Source organism: Pyrus communis, chromosome 4 (assembly GCF_041283825.1).
Source record: "Pyrus communis isolate YQ-2024b chromosome 4, ASM4128382v1, whole genome shotgun sequence".
NCBI classification, from domain to species: Eukaryota; Viridiplantae; Streptophyta; class Magnoliopsida; order Rosales; family Rosaceae; genus Pyrus; species Pyrus communis.
In genome coordinates this window covers 3366118-3383592 of record NC_142568.1, presented here as the reverse complement: position 1 = coordinate 3383592, position 17475 = coordinate 3366118, and the positions used below count along the sequence as shown (strand labels likewise).

Sequence of the window (17475 nt, the reverse complement as noted above, 5' to 3'; positions counted from 1 at the left end):
CAAAGCCATAATTATTTGGCATAAGAAGGGGCACGGGTGAAGAGAGAGCAAGGAAGAGATGTAAAGCATCCAAAGAGATGGTGAGAGCATTTGGCTCTACCATGGGTAAGGGTGAGAGAAATCAAGAGAGCTAGAGTGAAAGATCTCTTGTGAAAGGACTCTTGGGGTAGAGTGAGGCTCTTGGGAAAATTCTGTGAGTGGGTGTACAAGGGATATGAGATTGGGTTATGTCGATTTAACTCATGTGTAACTTGTACTGTTTTTCTCATAGTGAAGAGCAATATCTCTCCGAGGACGTAGGCAGGTTTTTGGCGAACCTCGTAAATTTCTCGGTGTCTTTATTTCTTGTATTTTATTTTGTTCAACTGTGTGTGATTTTGGTGAGGTTGTAATCTGAATCTCGGTTCCGCACTAACGAACGGGTCAAGGCACAACAATTGGTATCAGAGCATCGTTGGGGGCTTTGGTTCGTGGGAGGTCCAGATTTGTTGTTCACCATGGAATTTTCAGTTGAGCAGTTTAAAGGGAGAGGCGGTTTTGCTCTTGATAAAGGAGAGTAATGGAAGCCTGAAGAAATGGAAGCCGTGTTTAGGGATGCTTGGATCAACTGCGAAAGTTGATGTTGAGGAAGAAGACAAAGGCCTCTTTCTTCTTACCTCACTTTCAGATTTGTACGAGAACCTTGTGAAACTTTACTGCAAGGAAAGAAACAATAAGTTTGGAGCAGGTGCAAGCTTCTTTGGTGTGGAATGATACACACAAGAGACCATGGATGATGGTGGGCACAAGACTGCTTAAGCTATTCAAGGTTGAAATCGTGGAAGAAAATTGGAAAGAGGATTTGAGAGAGACAGCAGGTTCGGATCCGGTTCCGGAGGAAAGGGTCCACAGTGCTACGGGTGCAAGGCCGGGTTAGCAAGTTTGTGGTGGAAGACTTTGAGTATGCCCTCTAGGTACTCGAAGCAACACTTCTCCTGGTGATGTTTAGTCTCAAGTGTTGCAAGGGTTTTGCAGCAGGTGGAGCTATGGGATTCACAGGTGATGAGAAGGTCCTGAGGTAGGAGGAAGTGTGGGAATTTTGTCTGGCTCGATGGGTTGTTGCTGGAAATAGGCGCGCTGACGAGTTTCCAAGTTGCAGACAATGAAGAGGAGGAAAACCTGCTGGAGGAGACGAGGATGTGTTGAGATCCTGTCTGAAGCTAAATGGTGATTTTTAGCTTGCAGCAGCTGCACATGCATTGGCAGTAACTGAATCGGAACAGGACCAACGAGGTGGATTCAGAGTGTGCATGCTGGTACGTAAGGCCAATGAACTTTGGTACAATTTGGCCAAGGTGGAGATTGTTGGATAGTGGCCAAATTAGGCTAGGAAACAAAACAATAGTGATGAGGGAACATCATGATGAGGATTATGTTTTCTTGTTTTGTGGCTTTTTCAAAGCCATGTTTTGTGGCTTTTTTCAAAAGCCATAATTATTTGGCATAAGAAGGGGCACGGGTGAAGAGAGAGCAAGGAAGAGATGTAAAGCATCCAAAGAGATGGTGAGAGCATTTGGCTCTACCATGGGTAAGGGTGAGAGAAATCAAGAGAGCTAGAGTGAAAGATCTCTTGTGAAAGAACTCTTGGGGTAGATTGAGGCTTTTGGGAAAATTCTGTGAGTGGGTGTACAAGGGATATGGAATTGGGTTATGTCGATTTAACTCATGTGTAACTTGTACTGTTTTTCTCATAGTGAAGAGCAATATCTCTCCGAGGACGTAGGCAGGTTTTTGGCGAACCTCGTAAATTTCTCGGTGTCTTTATTTCTTGTATTTTATTTTGTTCAACTATGTGTGATTTTGGTGAGGTTGTAATCTGAATCTCGGTTCCGCACTAACGAACGGGTCAAGGCACAACAATTGGTATCAGAGCATCGTTGGGGGCTTTGGTTCGTGGGAGGTCCAGATTTGTTATTCACCATGGAATTTTCAGTTGAGCAGTTTAAAGGGAGAGGCGGTTTTGCTCTTGATAAAGGAGAGTAATGGAAGCCTGAAGAAATGGAAGCCGTGTTTAGGGATGCTTGGATCAACTGCGAAAGTTGATGTTGAGGAAGAAGACAAAGGCCTCTTTCTTCTTACCTCACTTTCAGATTTGTACGAGAACCTTGTGAAACTTTACTGCAAGGAAAGAAACAATAAGTTTGGAGCAGGTGCAAGCTTCTTTGGTGTGAATGATACACACAAGAGACCATGGATGATGGTGGGCACAAGACTGCTTAAGCTATTCAAGGTTGAAATCGTGGAAGAAAATTGGAAAGAGGATTTGAGAGAGACAGCAGGTTCGGATCCGGTTCCGGAGGAAAGGGTCCACAGTGCTACGGGTGCAAGGCCGGGTTAGCAAGTTTGTGGTGGAAGACTTTGAGTATGCCCTCTAGGTACTCGAAGCAACACTTCTCCTGGTGATGTTTAGTCTCAAGTGTTGCAAGGGTTTTGCAGCAGGTGGAGCTATGGGATTCACAGGTGATGAGAAGGTCCTGAGGTAGGAGGAAGTGTGGGAATTTTGTCTGGCTCGATGGGTTGTTGCTGGAAATAGGCGCGCTGACGAGTTTCCAAGTTGCAGACAATGAAGAGGAGGAAAACCTGCTGGAGGAGACGAGGATGTGTTGAGATCCTGTCTGAAGCTAAATGGTGATTTTTAGCTTGCAGCAGCTGCACATGCATTGGCAGTAACTGAATCGGAACAGGACCAACGAGGTGGATTCAGAGTGTGCATGCTGGTACGTAAGGCCAATGAACTTTGGTACAATTTGGCCAAGGTGGAGATTGTTGGATAGTGGCCAAATTAGGCTAGGAAACAAAACAATAGTGATGAGGGAACATCATGATGAGGATTATGTTTTCTTGTTTTGTGGCTTTTTCAAAGCCATGTTTTGTGGCTTTTTTCAAAAGCCATAATTATTTGGCATAAGAAGGGGCACGGGTGAAGAGAGAGCAAGGAAGAGATGTAAAGCATCCAAAGAGATGGTGAGAGCATTTGGCTCTACCATGGGTAAGGGTGAGAGAAATCAAGAGAGCTAGAGTAAAAGATCTCTTGTGAAAGAACTCTTGGGGTAGATTGAGGCTTTTGGGAAAATTCTGTGAGTGGGTGTACAAGGGATATGGAATTGGGTTATGTCGATTTAACTCATGTGTAACTTGTACTGTTTTTCTCATAGTGAAGAGCAATATCTCTCCGAGGACGTAGGCAGGTTTTTGGCGAACCTCGTAAATTTCTCGGTGTCTTTATTTCTTGTATTTTATTTTGTTCAACTATGTGTGATTTTGGTGAGGTTGTAATCTGAATCTCGGTTCCGCACTAACGAACGGGCCAAGGCACAACATTGGACTGGGTTTAAAGACACACGAAGTATTCAGACATTATCTGGAATATTTGTCGACAGGGAGACCTTGACACTGTTAGAAGGCTATATCAAGTTCCCCAACAACCTAAAAAAGTTGGGTGTCACAGGCCGCTTAAGTACTCACGGATTAGGCCAGTGCATCGCGAAACTAACTAGCCTAAAATCTTTAAAGTTGAGGTCCAAACAAGATGATGAAATGGCCAGGAGCAAATCAAAACCTCCAGAAATTGGAAATCCGACGCTGCCATAAGCTAAAAAGCGTTCCGGAAACACTTATCAATTCCACTACCTTAGAGGAATTGACGCTCACAAATATGCCAGAGGAATTTGTTGCAGAGACTCAACTTCTATCTTTGAAGACTAATACGTGGAAATTGATCATAAGGTGAATCCATTGCTTCAGTGTGCCATTGGAGACGTTGCTTTCGATAATGAAATTAACTCCTTGTTTGTTTCTTCTGATGGTAATGTACGTAAAATTGCTTGCTGCTCTCTGCTTGTATTTTCTGTGTGTTTTCTGCTTGCAGTTGCTGTGTGTAATTTGTCTGTGTTTCTTATCCACATGCGCTGCATGATTGTGATGAGGTGCTATGTATTTAAGTTGTTGCTGTTGATCTTTAACTGATCAGGGCGCTTGCTCTAGTTGTTGTTGAAATCGAAATAAGATGGATTTGAAGTTTTCTTCACGTTTTTCTTTTGTATGTATTGTGCTTTCATCGACAGTCTATGCCCTCAGGGCCTCGGTGGTTAAACTTAGTGGCAAAAGCCTTTAAATTTCGTGTTTTTCTTTTATATCCGACAGTTACAGGTTAAGCGACAATATTGATTTTTCATCCGACACTACTTAAACCACCTGTCGGAATGTCTTATCTGACAGAATATCGTATTAAACTGTCACCACCCTTGTAGTAGTGATTGTGTTATGTGATACCAGAACATTGACAATGATTTGTAGAGACATGAATCAAAATATTTTCGATTGCTTTTACCGCCCTTCTGTTTACGGGGTGTGAATGTGATGTATGTGACGAATATGATATATACCTATCCAGTGCAATTTATGTAATATGTAACAAGGGTGAGTTGTTAAAGTATTTCTATTGACCAGTCATGTCATCAAGGCTCGATTCGGAGACTCAATTGCTTCGATTTTAAGGAGCTATCGTGGAGACGGTAGGAATAAGTATTCAATTTACCCAGTTATGTCAAGGAGCTGCATCAACTCTGTCAACCTTCATTTCACCATCACAATGCCAAGTAAAATCTCCCAATTCTTTCCATTTTATCGGACCTCCCAACTTTCTGTTAGCTCCAGTGGGAAGAATAAAAAACCACAACAAGTGGCCCAATGTTCAGGGCGCGGACTGCGGCTCCCCAACCGAACAAAGAAAATGTGGGAGGTTTCAGGTATGCTCCAAGCTGGTGCTTCTGCTTGACTGTGGTCACGAGTAGGGTGAATTTCCCATAACCTCTCTGGACCCGGAAGGGGTGGATAACCGTAGCTTGCCACCAGTTGTCCCTCTTTTGAAAAGAAAAAAGTAGGAAGAATAAAAAATATTTCTATACAAGCAGCTTGTTTTGGAAGGGATGGATAACCGTGACTTGTCACAAAATTTTTTCTACACATGAAAATCAAGGACACATACACACACACACTCTGTTTCGGAAGCATGCATACCTGTAAGCAGCATTCTTGGCTTAGCTTGTCAAATTTACTCTGGACATAATCCAACCGTTATTCGTTCAGTTTGGTTTGGTTCGGCCTATGGAAACAAACTAAAACCGAAAATTAGTTGTATGCTTGCGGGAGGAGTGAGATTTTTCACTGCAGAACTGCAGAAGGTAACTAGTATAGACTTGAATGTCTTATGTTGTTGCGTTTTTACCATGATGTGCACATCCTCTGATGTGGTACATGATTGTGATGAGGTCCTAATTATTTACTCTGCTTGTTGGCGCCGTCACCGTCCTCCGTCGTGATGGTGCTGATGGTTCTCTAAACTGAAGAGACTAAAAGTTTCTCAGTCTTAGTTTACTTGCAGGGGTAAGTAAACGAAGGAGGAATGCCTCCTAGTTCCAGACAAGTTACCAGTGCAATTTCTCGACCTCAGGACCAATGTTGTCTCGCCACTTTAACCTCGAAAAATGGTCTAAAAACATGATCTTCCTAGCATTTTTATTTAAGGAACGGATGTCACCACTTATAAGTTCGTGAATTGTACAGTGGGAAGAAACTACACATTTCCATATGAGAAGAAACTACGCATTTGCTTATGGCTTAGCAGCAAGTTTTTCCTATTTGAATATTACATGTTTACATAATTATCCTGATGACTTCTGCAATGCGGTTAACTACACTTTCAGATAAATTATTGATCAACAATATCATTGACAACAACTGTACGTTCGCAGTATCAACGAAACAAAAGGCATATCAATGCATGTTCGATCCAATGTGTTAAAACTCATAGAATCAAAGGGCTTGGATTCGATGGAGAGTCCAATCCAATGTGGAAAAAATTCATGACAACAATATACAGTAATTTCAATAACCAAATTACAAATACAATATGAAAATTCTCAAGCAAATAACGAGTTGGGAAAATAACAATCAATTGGTTTAATAAAATAAAATTCCACAAAGAATAAAACTCCCCCAACTTCTAATCTATGCCCTCCTATTCCCCCCTCTCCCAAGATCTGTCCCACTGACATTACCTCCCTCGTTCCTAAACACACCATCAACAACATACTTCCCAAACCTAAACCCAGAGCCCTCACCGGAGCCCCAACGTGCCGTCGTCCCTCGCAGCGGCCGCCATGGCCGTTGAGCCACGTACACCCTCGACGATTTGTACGTACCATGTATCCTACAACATAGTGATCACAATCGCCACTCATTTTTTTGTGTACTTTGTGAAAAATATCTACACATCCAATTAGGGAGACACATTTTTGTTAACTCAATGCACTAAACCCTCCTCCCTTCATCATTTGCCTGAATTCCTTGTAGTTGACCCTCCCATCTCCGTCCACATCCACCTTCATGATCATCCTCTTGCAGTCCTCTATAGTTCTCCCTTGCTTAAGCCCGAGGGACGACAAAACCGACCTCAACTCATCGACGGTTATGAACCCGTCTCCGTTTTGATCAAACACGTTGAATGCCTCCTTCATGTCCTCCTCCTCGTCGCGCTCGTCCATGATAGACTGGTACAACTCCCCGAACTCGTCAATGTCCACGCACCCGTCACCGTTCACGTCAATCTTCTCGATCATGTTGAAGAGCTCCTTGTCGGGGATGTAGATTCCCAAGTTCTCCAAGGAGTCGTTGAGCTCCTGCTTGGTGATCCGCCCGTCCCCATTGCGGTCAAACATCTGGAACACGCGTTTGAGCTCATTGGGGTCCATTCTGACGTGACAAGCACCGCCAGAAGGCAAGGGCAAGGGCAAAGACAACAACGACGGAGGTGGGGGTTGGGGTGACGGTGTTTTGGTGTCAAGAAGAGTGCTGTGGTGGGGGAACCAGGAGGAGGGGAGGAGAGGCCTGAGATGCTTGGGGACCAAAGAGAGGAGGAATGTATTAAGAAGATTGTAAATAAGGAAAATCCTTCGGAAAATGGTTGGCATTTGGGAGGAGTTTAGGGTAACACCCTCTTTTTGTAGGGTGGTGGTTGCTCTTGCCTTAACCACTCTTTCTTCCAGTTTGTTGAGAAAACTTTGGAGACAATTTTAGGGTTTGGTGCGCACATTGGCCTCTAAATAGTGTGCCACTTTTACGCGTATTTTGAAAAAAATAAATATTATTAATTAATTTTAATTATTAATAATGATTAATTAGTGTACCAATTAATTTACAGTTTTCAAAAACGCGTTGTTATAATTGTCGTTTGTGACTTGGAGTAGGTGGGGAACCGATTTTGCTTAACTTTTTTAGTTTTTTGATTTAAAAATATGACCGTTGATTTAAAAAAGTGAACGTTGATAACGGATCTATGGGTTAAAGAGTTGGGAGAAAAAAGGACGACGTTGGGGACTGCAACGCGGCAAAGGTTAGGGGCCGGCAAGGATAAAATGACCGTTGGATTGACTCTCCCAGCGTGGCGTTGTAGGTTTGATGACGCGTGGCGGAATTTAAGAGTAGAGATATTGGTTACATCTTTTTCGTTTCTTTGAAGCAAAGTCGTTGCGTAATGGAATAAGTCATTCTTGTTGTGGTAGCTTTCTGCTAGGGTTTGGTGTGAGATTCGATCAACTATGGAGATATTTATTTATTTTATTATGATCTAGTGATATTTATTTTCACTTGTAAGTAAAAGGTTTTAGGTTTGATTCTCGTAAAAAACGAATTTGAATCACATTATTGCTAGCATATTATGAGGTTAAGTCCAATATCTCTCTCTTAGTTCAAAAGAGAAGAAAAAAAGAGAAATGGATATGATCTTATCATTTCCTTTTATTATAATTTCTAATTCTACTCAGTAAATAAAAAGTATTAAGCTAGATCTCATAGATAACGAGTTTTCTATCATTTTATTATTTTACTCTTGGTGTAAGTGTGCCTGTATGAAAAAAGCTAATCGGAACTCTGATCATTCATCTATATGAGTTCCAGTGCTATACTGGAATTCATAGTGGTGGAGCATCATGATACGTTAACAACTCGTATGTTTCTGTTCCATAATCTGTCAACCAATCATTTTTTAGGTTATCATTAAAAATAAAAGATTAGTGTTTAAATTATTTTTTGAAATGAACGCAAATAAGTGGTTAGCACCGTACTTTTTTTATACAATTTATTATCGTTTTACTAATAGAATTTTTGGGGTGGATTTGAGAACCGCATCACAATACCAAACCCAAACCCAATCCCGATTTGGCTTCCTGCTCCTCCCTCCACATGGTCGGGAGCCGACGGAGACATTTGCCATCCCTAGGTCACCGCATGGCTGGACTGGATAACTAGTTTATGTATGTATAGTACTAAAACATGTCGGCAGCAGTTTGTTTGTGCTCACATTTTGTGCAACATGTGATCAGATACTCCATTGGACATTAAAAAAAAATGAAAACTAATGAAAATAGATTGATAATTTTAAGTTTTAACGATAAAGACAAAATAAAGGGTAAAGTGAATAGTACCATAATTAACTTTTTAGTGTAAAAATATGATTTTTCGTTAAAATGAACAGTACCATGAGCTTTTCGTTAAAATTCCTTAAAAAAATCTAATTACCAGGTCTTAGTAGTAAACTCATCTGTTAAGTACAAGTTGACAAAGCCACTCGGACTCATAAGTTAATTCTAAGTCCGTACTCCACATAGCCTGTTCCAGGCTCGATGTGTAGCGTTAGTGAATCATACGATGGTAGTCAGAAAAAGGCTAAAATGCTCTACGAGTCTTCTCAGCGTCCAAAAAGATTGAGTGCCATGACCTCATCACCAACTAGTCATTTCTTATAAAAAAAAAATTTTAAAAAAGGCGCCACTCGGACTCGAATGGTCTTTTACAAAGGAATATATAAATAAAATGTCTATATATATTGAATGGTCTTTTATAAAAGTATATATAAATAAAATGTGTATATATATATATTAAAAATAATTAAGATGCTCCATAACAGAGACTCACAAAGTGCAGTTTTAGTCCAGCTGTTGATGAGCTGCTGTTTCTCTTTCAAGTGGGATAGCAAGTTAGCAACTGCCTTTAAATCAGATCTGGCCAGCCAGACCCTTCAATCACGCCAATGCAACCGCCGCTAATGCCAAACGGGCAGTTGCCTCACGTCAATGCGCCAACTGTCTCGCCTGCATTTTTCTTCCTTCACACATCTGTGTCGTGATACCATCTGATATGACACAACTCTCCACATCCTCATATGTCACGTTGCGTGCGATCACACTCAAGTCAAGTTCTCGGACAACAAATCAGGTGACCAAACGAATCCTTCAACATACCATAAATATATTAAGTTAACCGTGCTAATCCAATTTTAGATACCAAACGAGTGCTTAGACTTTCTCCTCTTAATATATTAAACGTGTTCGAGACTATCCCAACATGCTAATTATTGCTGTTAACATGTTGCTTTAAGAACAATAGACCAAACAATACTACTAACAGAGATATAATAACAAACAATTTAAATAAAACCTAAATAGGAAAATAATGTTTTCTCCAATACAATCTTAATCTTTCAGGAAAATGCAGCATAAACAAAGTCAAAAGTTTTTCTGAAAAGGAGGATGCCAAAGGTCGTCTAATGCTAACAATTCTACAAACTAAGTGAGAAAAACAGGAAAAAAATGAAACCGTATTACACGATGCTGACAACGCACGTCGTTCATAACATCAACTGACACGATAAGCACTGAACTCTTGAGTACAATTCATTGCCATCAAGTTGAAAAAATACATTTCATGTTGACGGGAAACCATGCTAGTGCAGTGTTCAGCCAAACGCTTCAATGAGAAAAGCCTTATAGATGCTCATGAACTTCGCCACGAATGCTGGCAAAATAAGATTGAGAGGAACTTCATTAGAGGCAACGCCAGCTCAATAGGCAACTTCATTTTGTCTAATGTGTCGTTACAAGCCCCCACAGGCATAGAGAAATGTATGTAAGCATGTGCGTGTGTGAGGGAGGGAGAGAGAGATCATCAGACGCTAGAATCTATCAAAACTACCTTGATTCTGACCGTTGTAACGGAAAAGGGAGTCTGATATTTAATATACATGTAACCAATGCCATTATAACTGCTTGAAGGGCATATGCTAAAGGGGAAGCTGTAATTACTAACCTAAATGAATCCTGATGACCAAAAAAGTAACCTTGCGGGGAAAGTACAATAAAGTAGTCTCACTTGCAAATTGCCTCTATCTAAATTGGTAAGCAAACAAATATCTAGCAACAGTTTAGGTATATGTACTGAAAACTAAAAGCCTGTTCGTAGAGAGAAAAATGGAGATGGTGAGGAGAAAGAGCAAGGACATTACATGTATGAAGAAGAAAGGAAGAATAATACATAAAACTGCTTGTATTAATTGTAAATGGTTTTTAGTTCTAGGTTTATAATCATTTCGTCCATTTCAATCCTTTTTCTTTTCAAAACGAAAAATCAAAAAACACGAATACAAAAACAATATCGCACACGCTATAAAAAGCCAGCATCCAACATTACTCAGTGCTGCCTAATCTAATATATTTACCATGCACACATAAAATAGATGAAACCTTATATGCAATGAGATGTTGTTTTCGCTATGTGAAGGTATTCTAATACCCTTTTTTTTTTTCCAGTCAAGTATATTTCAAAAACACTTTAACCCATTAATCCAGAGCAACCAACATAACGTGTATGGTTTCCTCGTTTATACTTATCATAATCTCATGCTGCATCCAGAGAGATAGAAGTACCTTCAAGGTGAAATATTGCTTTCTGCCCAAGACGCATCCTGTGTTCCTGTAAACAAAAAAGAAATGCAATGTAAAGATAACTCTACGAGATTACAAAAGTGTAGACCCAGAGGACAATAAGATGCAAGGATATTCTCTGAAAAGCTTATGCGTCAACACATTAAGGCTTCCACTACGCCTTGCGGAATATAAAGTATTATGATACAAATAATACATTGTGTTAATAAAAAATAAACCTAATAATTCCTTTTTATTGGTCTCACTAAGGCCTTCCATAGTAGGCCGGCAAAAGTGAGCATGATACCAATATATTTGGGCTGGAAACCGAGTGTGTACCGATATATTGAACTCGTGAGTGTAATATTAATATATTGAACTCTCACACTAGTGTAGCAGTAGTGTTACACTAGACGGTATTAAACTTAGGTTGCCTGATTCCTGTATATAGCTATCCCATTAGTTCAAACTACCGTGGAAGGCCTAAGCCCAAATGCTCAAATCCATGATAATGTACGCCTTTTCAACAATTCAGCCGAATTATAATTGCAATTGCATACACTTTGATCAAATAGCGTATGCTATTTGGGAACTCCACAAATCAACTACATGTAGAAAATTTTGAACGCCTCGCGAACAAACCCGGAAATTCCACGCACTACGAAAACACTATTTAATACACTGATATATGTATAACCAACCACAACCTAGCTCCCAATACCGTACAATAACATCAGATGACGACCAGAAGAATCCACCAAATCAACCATGGATCATGGATATCCTAACTGCATTGTCTTCTTGGGATTTTATCATTTACCATAATATGTAAAGCGGGTGGGAAAGATTTTAAAAAAATGAAGGAAAATGACTATTAGGACATTATGATATGAAATACCAAATGTGTAAAACTTTATTAAATTGTTGACCAATGTGATGGCGTCAGCATGCTAATCATAATTTTTGTGGTCGTGGTATGCTAACGTTGATTTGCAGCACAACAGATGCAAGCTCATAATAAGCAGAGATGGTCAATATAAACTTGATCTAACCACATTGTGCAAAAGGAACTCAAGTCGGAACCAAGGGTATGGAAAGTGATTATACTTACGTAATATGCAGCCCAATGGCAGACCTCATGCTTCAGTTCTGCATCCAATTTCTTCAATAACTCACAAAGCAGCCTCTAAGAAAACAGAAAATATAACTTTCAAGTTAATTTGAGCAAAAACTGTGGAAACGAAAATAAGGGAACACTTGAAGATTATTCCGTGGGACTAAACTAAGAAGTAGCTCATAAAATTTTTGCCACACTTAATAAACCCTAGAACAATTGGATAAAAAATAAAAAAAAAAAACCCTAAAACAAATAAGGTAGGGCAACAAATTATAGAAAACAATAGTAAAGGAAAATATTTGTACCTTCAAGATGATCTCTGGAGGAATACAATTTAGAAGTAGCTCATACAGCTTCTGCCGCACCTGATAAAGCCTTAAGCAAACAGAATATTTTTTTTTTATCAGAAAATTTTAGGAAAAAGTGGAAGATCCGAAATGAGAAGCCAGGAATCACCAACCCTACTTCATTAATCGTGAATATAGCTACAAAAATATAAGGAAAAACTTCAGACATCCCATAATGAATTAAATAAAGGATCTTCTAACAACATAACAAAAAAGAAATTTGTCAAATCCTTTCATATTAGATGATCGCATTACTGTAAACAAGGGCCTGCTGGTCTCCATTTTCACGCAATTACAAAATCTCCCTTGGTGGGAAAATAAAGCCTTTTTTAATAATCATGACCTTAGATTCAAAATATCCAACACTTTCACATCATCTAGCTGAAAGAGTGAAAAATTTGAAAGATATCATGGGAGGTTAGATACAAAACTGGATGGCTGAATTATGAGGATGCATCAAAATTTGTCACATCTGGCTATGTGGAATCTATTCTGCTTCAATTCCAGAAAAAGAAACCACAAAAGCCAATTGAGACTGACAATCATCTAATGGCAGATTAACCATCCATGAAATGTTGCAAAGGAGGGGAAGATGGATGATTCATACATGCATCTAGATATCACAAAAGATAAGGCACGTGATAAAGAAGAAGTTATTTTGTTGATCAAAAGAGTATTCCAAGAATAGTGCATCCAAGGTGGTACAGTAAGATACAAGAAAAAGGTTAATGGCAAAGTATAGCAACCGCAAGCAACAAAGAATAATAAAGTAACTCTTCACAAGAATTCACTGAATTTACATCATGATCTTCATTCATAAACCAAAGTCCAACTACTAGAAGATGCTAAAAATGATTATCATAAAAATCTCATTACAAGCAAAGTAAATAAGTGACATGCATACCGTAAATCTGTGGGCCTCCACGGTGAGAGATCCAAGAATTAGAATGAGGAACAAGAAAGGTGGCATGCTCTTAAAATGGCATGCAAAGAGGGTTCGAAGGTCCAATACCTAGTTTGGAAAATACTACATGACGATGGACCTTCTACGGATCTTGCATAAGAAGCCCATATTTAAGCTGCCAATGATTTTATTTATTTTTAATTGAAGCAATAAACTTAGAGAAATGTAGCCAATACACAGCGGCTTTCTTTTTCCTTTCTTCCTTTAGGTAACTAATAAACAAAAAATACGAAAAAAGAGAGAAATTGGCTATTTGAAGCAACCCAATTAATGAAGCATCTACAAAAGTTCAATTGGATATGTTGTGAAAGAAAAATGATGAATGAAAATAAACAATTAATGGGGGCAGCCTCTACTAGACAAATAGGCCAGCCAATGGCTTTCCACATTTTACAGTGTTTTCTTGAGTTCAATTTGACCATTGAACTAGAACAATTTCAAACTCCAGATAAAATGCTGCAATATATGTCAATATTGTACGAGCCAAACCTTTTTGGGCTCTGCTCCTTCATTATATCAGAGGCGATTTCAGAAACATATTCCTCCCAGTCCATTGGGGGTATTGATTGGTTACTTGTAAAGGGATACCTACAACCACATGAAAAGTACGGAAGACCCTAGCCATCAGAACCTGTGCTATTCCTGCAAGGTGCATAGGCGCATAGAAAGAAAAAAACTGCTTCACACAACGGATGACCAATTAGAACTCTGGCACTCAACTGTTGGACACGACAAGTTTCTATTGACAATATAGCTCTCCTTAAGCTCCTATTTGATTTTTCAGCTATACGAGCAGTGAATCCAGAAGGAAGTTGCAGCGCTTCCTTCTTTCCAATGAACTCCAATATCTTAACAATCTGGCACAAAAAGTTTCACATGAAACCATCGAATGAGACCTAAATTGATAGTGGGAGTCAACATACTTTATGACATCAAATTCTAAAATTTGTATGCTAGCAAATTTAACCTGGTCTTCTGTTGGCGCATTTATTCGCACATTTAAACACCGAGACCGGATTGCTTCAGTAACCTTTGAAGAACTGTTACAGCATAGTATTAGCCGGCAATAAGCACTATATTTCTCCATAGTTCTTCGAAGAGAATGCTGCGCTTCTCTTGAAAGCTTGTCAACTTCATTCAGCACTAAGACTGGCATTGCAAAGAGGACATGTTATCAGCACACAAATCTTAAAGACTGAAACACCAAATTTGTTGATCATCCAGCTGCATTTTCTTCGTTTTCTTAGGTTTTTAGAATGGGGACGAGAGAGAAAGATACAATGCCTATTGAACAGAACTGTGAAAAGGATGAGAAAACAAAATAAAAAACCATAAGATGAACAAGCAATTTATTCTAAAGAAATACTGCATACTGTTCAAGTGAATGTGCAAAAGAAATACTTCCAAACGTATACACTGGATAAGTTTTATTCATAAATAATAGGATAGTAAACTTAGTTCAACTTACTTTTATATCCTTTTTTCCCTTTTGTGTCAATGGGCCTATTTTTAGCCATTTCTTTAATTATCTCTTGGACAATATATCTGTCCTGAAAGCCTGCATCACTGGGGTTCAATTCAATATGGTTTGTGCTTGACAATGTAGTCAACTCTATATCAATGGTTCTGCTCCCAGCCTATAAATAAATCATAGGAAAAAAACTTATGGTTAAAATTGAATGCAAGAAAAATCAAATGAATAAGCAAGTGGAAGATTTAATCAAATACCGGTTATAAGGAGCTCAAAACGCATTGAACAATAGTTTTAGGTTGAACAAGGAGATATTCAAAGGAAAATAATCTTTCATAAATATAAATAACGTTACTAATACATTGTATAGGCCCAAAATGTCTGGAAATAAGGTGAGCATTAAAGGATACATAAATTGGTTAACATAATATGCTCACAAAGGTTGGAGATGTCAGTGTCCTTCTGCCATATCATGTAAGAGATCTAAATATATCCTACAGCTCCAATTCTATGGAGGCTTTTCTCTAAAAATAAAAGTAAGCACCTAATTTTGTTTCAAGAAGCGAACAAATAGAGGTAAGAAAAACCAATCCATGCATTCTGAACAAGGAAATGAGAAATGAATCATAAAGAGGAGAAAATTGAAATTGAATTTGAATTCATAATTAATTATTCGGATATGAAATGGCTCATAAACATAATACTTTAGCATGTTCGACGTATGGGATAAAAGATGGCCAGTAATCATCAATGAACAGGAATTTAACACAGCTTTTCACCAAAATGACAAATAAGCAACAATTTTTACAGAAGTTGCAACAATGATCAATCCCATCAATCAAAAGAAGGTGAAGCTTACATCAACTTTCCATGCCCTATTTTCCACTTTCACCTGCCAACCACAAACACAAAATTTCTCAAATGCTAACCAACAAAATTTCGGATTGTGATTGACTTATAAGGACGAATTGCTCATTACTGGAACCGCAAAAAGATAAAAAAGATGCAAACTTTTCGGATTGTGATTGACTTGTAAGGAGGAATCCATCCTTGCATGTTTAAATTCGTTTCGTTTTAGTTCTGAAGATTCGTTTTATACCAAAACAAAATATATAAAGGTGGACAGAAGACCCAAAAGAAAAAGATCAATAATTTGAATCCCAAAAGGTCAAAACAAATAAACGGGAAAATGTATGAGAAAATTGGGACCTTATCGGCGCTGGGACCGAAAACCTGACGGAGGAGGGCGATGATGAGGGTTTTCTTGCCGGAGCCAGAAGGGCCATAAAAGAGCAAATGGGGACAATCCTGCTCTGCAACCTGCACAAGAAGAAGTTAGGGTTATGAAATCGTAGAAATTGGGAATTGAAATCGACGAGAGAGGGGTAGAGTCGCACGAGTTTCTTGAGGTTTTGGGCGATGTCTTGGTGGACAATTGCCTGGTCTAGGGTTTTGGGTCGGTACTTGTCTACCCACAGCATCTTCTTCTTCAGTCTTCACTGCCGTCACTTGGAGAAATCAGGCAAGGAAAAATTGAGAAAAGCACCGGAGGACAAAAGTGGCGCGAAATTCCACTCTGTGTGTGGGGCCTAATCTGGGGCATCTATTTTATTATAGCCGTTGGATTCATCCGACGGTAAATACAGTGTAGATTAATTGATTTATTTGAGTAATGGTCCCTCAACTATTTTGAAGCATTTAATTGGAGTAATAGTCTTTTATCAGCAAATACACTATTGCTAGCCCATTCGAATAATAGTCTTTTAACTAAAAATCTATGATCATTTGGTCCCTTAACTCTTCAAAACGTGTAGTTATGGTCTTTTTCATCAATTCCGTTAAAATGAGTCACGCGCCACACACGTGAGGTTGAATAAAAAGGTAAATATGGAAAACGAAATGAGAAAATTTGAGAAAAGATCTTCTCCGAATGTTTTCCACCAAGCAGTGGGGGATGCATTGAGAGGCAGGGGGTCAGCTGACCCTCCGAACTTTGGTGAATGTCCATGGATATTTTGGGTGCTGACCCTCCGAACTTCGGTGAATGTTCATGGATACCTTGGATGCTGCTGTTTTGAAGATTAGAGTTGACTTCATACGTACCCTCAAATTGTTTGATAAAATGTATGAAATAATAGCGAATGAAATGGTGATCTTAATGAATAACAATACATCATTATTCTTGGACAAACATATTAATGAGATGCAATAATATCAAACATTGTTAGTGTGTTCAAAATAAGTGTGTTTATTTGTTAAGCATTCATATGGGAGCAATCTTGAAACATGTTAGTTACCCTCGCAAATGAAGCATTAACAGATGTGTAGTATGCCTTTTCAAATGACTTAAGCTGCAAAGCGAGGGATAAAGCATGAGATTAAGGCCCCTTTTCAAACTTGTCTTTGATTGGGATTTCGATTGAGGTCGGTTCCTCATGTGCCTAATAAGTTGAGGCAATCTCGATTTAAGCCAATTCCAGTTTTTCCTACCAAGACTTGATGAAATCACAACTCAAGCATTAAAATTTTTTTCTGAACACGAGGATGCCAAAGTTGTCTAATGCTAACAATTCTACAAACTAAGTGAGAAAAACAGGAAAAAAATGAAACCATATTACACGATGCTGACAATGCACGTCGTTCATAACATCAACTGACACGATAAACACCCAACTCTTGAGTACAATTCATTGCCATCAAGTTGAAAAAATACATTTCAGGTCGACGGGAAACCACGCTAGTGCAGCGTTCAGCCAAACGGTTCAATGAGGAAAGCCTTA

At 39.0% G+C, this 17475-nt stretch overlaps 2 protein-coding genes across 2 annotated transcripts; both read right to left on the bottom strand.

Moving 5' to 3' along the window:
- Positions 1–5850: 5850 nt before the first annotated feature.
- Positions 5851–7124, bottom strand: LOC137722918 (Calcium-binding EF-hand family protein). Its single transcript, XM_068462038.2, has one exon. It carries the CDS (start codon positions 7008–7010, stop codon positions 6339–6341), a length of 672 nt encoding a protein of 223 aa, XP_068318139.1. The 5' UTR covers positions 7011–7124; the 3' UTR covers positions 5851–6338.
- Positions 7125–9507: 2383 nt separating this feature from the next.
- Positions 9508–16327, bottom strand: LOC137723025 (replication factor C subunit 3). Its single transcript, XM_068462179.2, has 11 exons — positions 16093–16327; positions 15905–16015; positions 15555–15587; positions 14693–14861; positions 14192–14373; positions 13945–14081; positions 13714–13812; positions 12219–12288; positions 11908–11982; positions 10800–10845; positions 9508–9891 (listed from the first exon to the last, which is right to left on the bottom strand). Exons 1-11 carry the CDS (start codon positions 16174–16176, stop codon positions 9833–9835), a joined length of 1065 nt encoding a protein of 354 aa, XP_068318280.1. The 5' UTR covers positions 16177–16327; the 3' UTR covers positions 9508–9832.
- Positions 16328–17475: the final 1148 nt, after the last annotated feature.

Excerpts from the sequence above, each read along its gene's own strand:
- LOC137722918 (XM_068462038.2), bottom strand. The coding sequence starts at position 7,010 with ATGCCAACCATTTTCCGAAGGATTTTCCTTATTTACAATCTTCTTAAT.
- LOC137723025 (XM_068462179.2), bottom strand. The coding sequence starts at position 16,176 with ATGCTGTGGGTAGACAAGTACCGACCCAAAACCCTAGACCAGGCAATT. Across the intron at positions 14,862-15,554 it reads ATAGGGCATGGAAAGTTGAT|GCTGGGAGCAGAACCATTGA; the intron begins GTAAGCTTCACC and ends ATTTATTTATAG. Across the intron at positions 10,846-11,907 it reads GCCATTGGGCTGCATATTAC|GAACACAGGATGCGTCTTGG; the intron begins GTAAGTATAATC and ends TTTTGTTTACAG.